The sequence below is a fragment of the Branchiostoma floridae genome, chromosome 9, assembly GCF_000003815.2.
Source record: "Branchiostoma floridae strain S238N-H82 chromosome 9, Bfl_VNyyK, whole genome shotgun sequence".
NCBI classification, from domain to species: Eukaryota; Metazoa; Chordata; class Leptocardii; order Amphioxiformes; family Branchiostomatidae; genus Branchiostoma; species Branchiostoma floridae.
Genome location: NC_049987.1, coordinates 293,938 through 302,226, shown reverse-complemented (window position 1 = coordinate 302,226; position 8,289 = coordinate 293,938). Strand labels below are relative to the sequence as shown.

The window sequence follows — 8,289 nt, the reverse complement described above, 5'->3', positions numbered from 1 at the left end:
GGGTGCTGGCTACAACCCTGATGTAACGTCCTTTTTGCTCAACTCATATGGTTATTCCAAGCGGGAGATCTTTTGAATGATGTCAGAATGATTCAGATGTAATGCAAACAACACAGCACAAGTTTTTGGCCTAAACAGTGTAGTAGGTTACGTTTATGAAGGTTAGACATCCAGGTAAGCAATATTCAAATACAATTCAATCTCTACACTNCTTAAGACTAAGATTAGTAACCTGGGGCCCTTAAGTTACAATGTGTGGAACAGGAGGCAATTACATCTGAAGACTATCCTGGTTTAAGCCTAACAGATTCTACTATAATAGTGTTTTTAAAGCATCTTTTTTTTTACAAGCAGGTGGATTTACAATGTGTTATTATTCAAGCTTGCATATCAACAACAAGAGAGTTACATGTTTGCATGTTTTTCCCTCTAGGTTGCAGTGTGCAACCTTGCCTCCATCGCAGTGAACATGTACGTGAAGCCAGACGGAACTTACGACTTCGAGAAACTGAAAGAGGTCACAGTGGTCATCACACGCAACCTGAACAAGATCATTGATGTCAACTACTACCCTGTCCCTGAGGTAGGCAAGTTCTTGTAAGGCTGGTGGTTGGTCACTTCTGGTTTCGGGAATCAAGTCTTCTAAAATGACAAATAAAACGCTATTATGTAGCTTTGGTAAAGCATCCCTTTAACTTTTTTAAAATTCTCAAACTCCATTAAAGGAAACCTATACTGTAAATCTTGACATGTTTGCCATGGCATTTCTTTCTCAGTGACCTCTTCACCACAAAATGATGGCACCACAAACTTGCATTTCTACTGTACTCAGGGCTGGAAACACTTTTTTCTGCACTGGTGCAGGTAATTTTCAATGTTACCTGCACCAGACATATTTTACCTGCACCACTCTGAACTTTAGAATTATTAATCATACTTAAATTGTTCAGGAACATTGCTATTTTTTTCTGTCAAACTTCATCAATGCAGCTGATGATAATCCATACACACCTACATTTATGTTCGGTGGACCAGTGCAGGTTAGGTGCAGGTAGACACCGGAAATACCTGCACAGCTCCAATTTTACCTGCACTTACCTGCATATGCAGGTGGTATTTCGAGCACTGGTACTGCAAACTCTGAAATTCTTCTTTCCCTTCCTACCACGACATGGAACCACTGCAAAAATACTTGAGTTTTTCATATGGAACTTGTATCTAGGCTGAGAACTCCAACAAGAAGCACCGGCCCATCGGTATCGGCGTGCAGGGCCTGGCTGACTGCTTCATCCTCATGCGGTACCCGTTTGAGAGCGAGGAGGCTCAGCACCTCAACAAGCAGATCTTTGAGACCATCTACTACGGAGCCATGCAGGCCAGCTGTGAGATCGCCAAGGAGCTGGGTACGTTCACCAGATGAAAATTTATGGCTTCTTTTTTGGTGATACCTTTGGGGCAGAGCCTGTGGAACAGTCTTGTACTCGGTTTGCAAAATGTTTAAATTGTGCACTCTCACTGCATTTGGCCAAGCTTGTGTCACTGTGAGTTTCCTTCACTGCGTCACTGTTTTGTTATTTTCTCCTCTTTTTTTTTAAAACTTAGGTATTGCATAATATGTAAAAGTATGACTTAGAATACGACAAAATGCACAAAATTTAAGCAAATTCGTTCATCTCTGAAATTTGTTGAGCATCTTTGAATTCTGCAGTGATGCAAGCTTGACGCAAGTGCAGTGAGAGTGCAACTTATGCATGAACCTTTAACAGTGTTATTAGCAGACAGCAGTTACTACAGCAAGTGTTTTGTACTCAATATTTGGAACTTAGGATTGCCAAGTCTGAAATCCCAGCATACAATCTACTGGAGCTTTAGTTTATGCTAGGTGTAGAGGACCTACCTGAAATAATAAGTTATTTATGAAATGATTTTGATTGATTTGACAGGTCCCTACGAGACCTATGAAGGCTGCCCTGTCAGTAAGGGTATCTTCCAGTACGACATGTGGAACGTGACCCCAACTGACCTCTGGGACTGGGCAGCACTCAAGGAACAGGTAAGAAAAATTTAGCACAATAAACCAACTACTGTTGAAAAGCCATATCTGCCAACAGTTCCTTTTAATGTTCAGAGTATATACTTAGAAAGTATTAAAACCTATCTTAGACAGACAGAAATGCCTTTTATTAAACTACAATGAATACACTCATAATATTCACCAAGAAGATTATTTTGTTATCTGTTATCAGTAATCTGTTATTATTATTAAATGACTGAAGAAAAAATTAGATGCCTCTTAGTTGTATTCCTTGGATCAGAGTTTCCTTTTTTTTCTATCTGCTGTTCTTTTATGCAATGGTCATGATTTTTGGGTTGGTAAATAGTTCTTGTGCTTAAGAACAAGTGGCATACTTTGGGGCCTTCTTGCAGCGTCTTTGAAACTGCAGGGCAGCAGGGATGTTTTAGTGCCAGACTTTGAATTAGGATAAATGAAGAAGATTAACAGAAGTTTTTGGTCATCTTTTCCCTCCAGGTTAAGCAGCATGGTGTCCGGAACAGCCTGCTGCTGGCCCCCATGCCTACAGCCTCCACAGCACAGATCCTGGGCAACAACGAGTCCATCGAGGCTTACACAAGCAACATCTACACCAGGAGGGTGCTGTCTGGGGAATTCCAGGTCTGGTGGCCTTTCTTTATTTGTGATCAGTCTACAGCAGGGTTGTAGCCAGTACCCATCATGGAATTTTGCAGCTGGGGACGGAAGAAAAATTTGCCCATTCCGTCTTCTGTAAGCAAAATTTAACCCTCAAAATGCAGGAAATAGCATTTCAGAAGGACTAGATTTTAAAATTTTTCTTGGGAGCATGCCCCCTGACCCCCCAGGAACGCTGCGCCAAAGCCATTCAAAATGGAGGGGACGGAAAATGATTCTGGCTGGCTACAACCCTGGTCTAAAGGCATTCAAGTTAGGACTAAAAATGTTTTTGTTCCAGTTAGCCTTTTTCTTCTACCACTTAAAAGAGACATACAAGTTTTGACTTCAAATCTAAATAATCAAATTCAAACAGTATTCTGCACAATCTGCAAACTTGTTCTCCTTATGTTAGACAGTGGCTCTGGAAGCCACAGAGGTCCTCCTCCCTCTTACATGTCCAAAAATGTATTTAGTGCAGTAAGGCCATACCAATTTAATTTGTTGGTTCTCGGATTTTTTCAGAAAAAAGTTGGAGCGACAGGGCGAAAAAAAAAAAAAAAACTTGCAACAAGCCTGGATTCAGGTCCAGAGGTTCAGGTTGGTAATTCTAGACCTGAAACCATGGTATATTTGTGGCAGAATATTTGTCCAGTTACAATTACATGAAAAATTTGCATGTAGGCATACATTTTACATGTAATTTCAACAATACAAATGCAAAATAATGTGCAATCAGTATTACAGAAGTACAAACAGTAATAAAGCTTGACAGTAATAAATCATCATGGTAAATCATTAACAACATTAAAAAACTTTGAAAAAGGTTGAAAAACTTTTTCAGCACAGTATAATGTTAATTACCAATAACAACAAGAAAATGACTTAATTTCACCCAAAAAAAAATAAAAAGAGTGCCTGAAACATCTGATTCATTATTCTCTTTGTGAAACCCAGTCTGGTGAAACCTGCAGTTTAGTGTACTCCTCATTTGCATCTCATTTACATACTTGTGACTGAAAGATAAACTACTGGAAAGAGGCATTACTGCATTTGCATCTTATTTACATACTTGTGACTAGCTCCATGCGGCCTTAGGCGGCCATTTTGGGTTTTGCCGGCGACGGATTTTTGTCATTTTCCAGCACAAATTTCACGATCAATTGGTGGTTATCAATGATTTACAACGCAAAGGAAAGCATAAGCAGGTGATAGTTGTTTTTGTAAGTCCAGTACTTGTTTCAGAGGTCCTGTTTAACTGAGCCGAAATTTGTCCAGCAACTTGTGTTACTGGCACCTCATGGTCGTGGCAAATTCATTTTTTTTTTTTTTGAAATTGGGAAAAATAGAAGCGGCGATTCCGAGAACCAACAGATTAAATTGGTATGGCCTAATTGTGAGAACCCACATCTTCAATTGAGTTTCTATTATTAATGTACAGGTTTCTACAGTTAGGGCTTTGAACAGTTGATGTAAGAATGTATCATTACAACATGGCCTGAAATTTAGATAGGAAAAGAGAGAAAATCCTTACATACCCACCCTATTTGTGTTTGTCTATTTGATCCCATCCCCGCGCTCATTGATTTTTGCTGTTACCTGTAGATTGCACACAAAAATTATCAGGAAATAAATAAGGCCACACCAATTTAATTTCTTGGTTCACGGATTCGCTCGCTCCTATTTTTTAGAAAAAAAAAATAAAAATAAAAATTACCACTCAGCAAATTTTCACCATAAATGAAACCATTCACCAACTTTCTGGTGTAGCAAACATGAAAACTGACACTACTTTAGTAATTTTCAACGAACAGGTGCTGTTACTATACAGTAATAGTGTTTTTGTACTTTTTTCAAGCTGAAAACTTTTTATTCTTTATGTTTTGGATTAGCCCTTACCTTTACCCCAACCATTTTACAATTTTTATTTTTATTTCGCCCTCTCGCTCCATATTTTTTATGAAAAAATCTGTGAACCAAGACATTAAATTGGTGTGGCCTAATACTGCCTTTGAATGCCAACGGCATATACAATGAAAATGTAAAAGGTCATAAAGGAAGAAATCTATTCTTTGGTATGCCATGCTCTGTGCGTTAAGTCATTTGTTCAATCTTCATTACCACTGATTTCATAATGAAGACAACTTTTGGGAGGCAGACTTATTTGTTTGCATGCTTGCTTCCATTTTGGGGTTTCCAGACTGGCCAGATGATATCACCATAATGTATGAATTGATGTTGAACATATGTAATCAAGACAACTGTATATGAAAGTATTTGAGAGAAATGTCTGAACTGTAGCCATATTCCCTTCTTCCCAGGTTGTGAACCACCACCTGATGACTGACCTGACAGAACTGGGCCTGTGGAACGAAGAAATGAAGAACATGATCATTGCTAACAACGGCTCAGTGCAGGTAAGGAAAACATCCCTGTTGCAGACATCATTGATACGAAGGTTTCCTCCATTGTTGTTTTTTGAGCAGGCTAAAAGAGAAGATATGGATTATCATTTATGTCAAATCACATGCCTTTTGGGAGTTGGTGGGTTAAAAACAGGTCCTAGCGCAAAAAGGATAGTGCATATTACAAGTATGGAATTAAAAGAAGAAAAATAGGGAACTATAAGAGCAACCCCCCCCTTCACCCAAACTTGATGTCTTATGACTTCCAGAAAGAATAGGGTGTAAATTTTTTATATAATAACATGTAGATATGATAGAATGGAAGACATAATTTTTGTAGCACAAAATAGAAAGAAGAAAATTACGTAAAGAATACAAAAAATTATTATGTTAACAATTTTAAGACCTTATATCTGTAACAAAATAAAGCACTTGCCAACAAGCTTTCGATCAGTCCTCTGATCCTTATAAAGTTGACATGACTATTATTGTCGTGATTGGAAACAAGCATTGTTTTTTCTACTCTCTTTAGAACATTGAGGTTATCCCAGAGAATATCCGGAACCTGTACAAGACCACGTGGGAGATTTCACAGAAAACCGTGATCAAGATGGCGGCAGACCGTGGCGCCTTCATCGATCAGAGCCAGTCTCTCAACATCCACATTGGCGAGCCAAACTACGGAAAGATCACCAGCATGCACTTCTACGGCTGGAAACTGGTAAGCAAGAAACAAGTCTCTTTCTTGTCTGTAGTTTGCTGATTAGTCTCTAGGGGGCACTTTTCAAATTTGAATTGAGAACACCTTTCAACATTATGAAATGCTGGTATTACTTGTGCTCCACTTTTTGATTGTCAACTTAATGATGTTTGATCCATTGCTGATATTTGTGATTGGGAAATTCCGAATTTTTGAGCACATCAACGGTAGGTTGGTAACTTGAAGGCGGGAACATTTTTTGTTGTACTTTTCTTTCCCAGCTTGATTTTAGGGTAGGAGGAGCAGGAAGGTTTTCGTGGTGTTTTAAGGTCTCATTGATGTATTACTCTGAGTGGGTACCCTAAAAGAGATCCGAGCCATCAGCGTTGTACACTATCAGCGAAAAAGTGTCTTTTGTGGGGATTGACTAATCGTAGTTTGTAATTGCTATAAAAAAAGTTCCTATGTATAGTTTACTTTGGCAATTTTTTCCCACGATATAGGGTAAGTGTGCTCTACATAGAATGAAAAATCTGCTGAAATTTCATGTAGCTTCATTATGAAACGTGCCCATTTAAACCACGAATTATAACATAGAAGTCTATGGGAGGAAAAAACTCATCAATGAGACCTTAAGTGCATGGTTGAACAGAAGTATTACATTGCACATGTACTACAGTTGTACAGTAGGGTTTGTCTTGAATTTGCACTGGAGAGATGACCACAAAAACAAAACTACTGCAAACATTTGAAAAGTGACATTTTATTTTGCTTTCTTCCCCCAGGGTCTGAAGACAGGCATGTACTACCTGCGCACACGCCCTGCCTCCAACCCTATCCAGTTCACTGTGGACAAGTCAAAGCTGGCACAGTCGACCAAGGCAGAGAAGGAAAAACAGCTGGAGGCCATGGTCTGCTCTCTCGAAAACAAGGACGAATGTTTGATGTGTGGGTCCTAAAGAAATTCTAACAGAAAGAGTGTAACAAAATCTGTACCCAAAACTTATTGTTTTCCAGTTATGTTGTCGTTGTTTCTCCATTGTATACAGTTCAATCCAATCATGATCAACAAGCACTCTGAAATGCATGTTATACAACACCATTGATCATCTTTCATTGTTTTGTGAACTTTACAGAAAAGCTATTCGCAAAACTGTCACTCTATGAAATATAAAAAAAAAATGATTTAATAGTACATTATAACAAATAGTTTGTATGTTACTAATAGGGAAGACTATTATAAAGATATACATGTATTGTTTTTTCCTTGTATGTATACCAAGAAGTTTGAAACTTTGGAAAATCAGCCTACTTTGCCCACATTGCAGAAATGGACTCTTGACTCTGTATTATATATTTGTACAGTCACTTATCACTGGTCATTTTAGATTTGTAAGGTTGTATCCAAAATTTAGAAACACATTCAATCTTAGAAACCCAGTGTGGAATTGTAGGTTTGCATGTCATACTGTAAATGCATTTTAAGTGTGCAGTGATGTAATTTTGGATAAGGAGAAAGTGGAATTTGTGTGATAGCGTTATAGTCACGTTTTTACAGTAGTGGAAACACTGACGCTTCAAGTTCTCGGTGAAGAAAACCAAAAGACAAGAACAATAAATACTGCAAACATAAATGCATTTGCATAGTGACAATATGCTTCTTGTATATTATCTTATCCTACTTTGTGTACTGAAGACTATAGTTATACTTATAGAGGTAGTTGAAATGTCTAAAGTTCTCCCAAATCTGAAGTGACCAGTGATACTTTCTGGTGGTCAACCTACTTTGTTTCACCGTTATACCAAAATAACTTTAGGAGACTTATTAATAGTGTTACACTTAAGACATCAAGTACTCTTATAGATGTGTGCATGTTTACTTTAACTGTGGTGTCTTGGTGCAGACGACTTGAAGTTTTTTTGTCTTCTTCCACGGCCAACAAGCACTGCCCCGAATGATGTAACTGTGTGTATATGTGGCTAAGTGGTTAGAATAAAGGCTATTTTCAAGTCTCTGCAACTTCTCCCTTATTTTTTTTCTACAAGTTGATATTGTCGTTTGACATAGACAACTGGGAAAGTCTTTAACATAGCCAATCGTTTATGTACCTTTACTGTTGGATGCCTGATCAAAATTGAAGGCACAAAACGTCATATGTTAGTTACATTTAAGCGACCTGTCGGGAAAGCTTTTTATAGAAGAGTAGCATCACTTACCACAGGACTAAACCAACGAATTCCACTTAAATTACGTCAGGAGAGGAGAATGAAACCAGGAAAGATATGCGGTCTAAGGGTCAGGAGAGGAAACTGGTTAAGGAAATGCGGTCTAACTTGGACGTGTCAGAATCCTTGCATTACAACAACGGACAACATTGGGGAATTGTTCCAAAGGACTTGTGTACTGTATATCTTAAAAATAATCACATTTGCGACAATTGAATTTACACAAGTACCATCCACAAATTTGAACGTCGTTGCCCAAATTTTAAATG

The 8,289-nt window shown here is 38.2% G+C and overlaps 1 protein-coding gene across 1 annotated transcript; it reads left to right on the top strand.

Annotated features, from left to right (window-relative positions):
- The first annotated feature begins 412 nt into the window (after positions 1–412).
- On the top strand, positions 413–7,810 carry LOC118422897 (ribonucleoside-diphosphate reductase large subunit-like). Its single transcript, XM_035830745.1, has 7 exons — positions 413–583; positions 1,223–1,403; positions 1,944–2,053; positions 2,531–2,674; positions 5,011–5,106; positions 5,627–5,815; positions 6,580–7,810. The coding sequence occupies exons 1-7, from the start codon at positions 470–472 to the stop codon at positions 6,751–6,753; spliced, it is 1,008 nt and encodes a 335-aa protein (XP_035686638.1). The 5' UTR covers positions 413–469; the 3' UTR covers positions 6,754–7,810.
- Positions 7,811–8,289: the final 479 nt, after the last annotated feature.

Coding starts and splice junctions, on each gene's coding strand:
- LOC118422897 (XM_035830745.1), top strand. CDS start 470: ATGTACGTGAAGCCAGACGGAACTTACGACTTCGAGAAACTGAAAGAG. Junction 2,675..5,010: donor TGCTGTCTGGGGAATTCCAG/GTCTGGTGGCCT, acceptor CCTTCTTCCCAG/GTTGTGAACCACCACCTGAT. Junction 5,107..5,626: donor CTAACAACGGCTCAGTGCAG/GTAAGGAAAACA, acceptor TACTCTCTTTAG/AACATTGAGGTTATCCCAGA.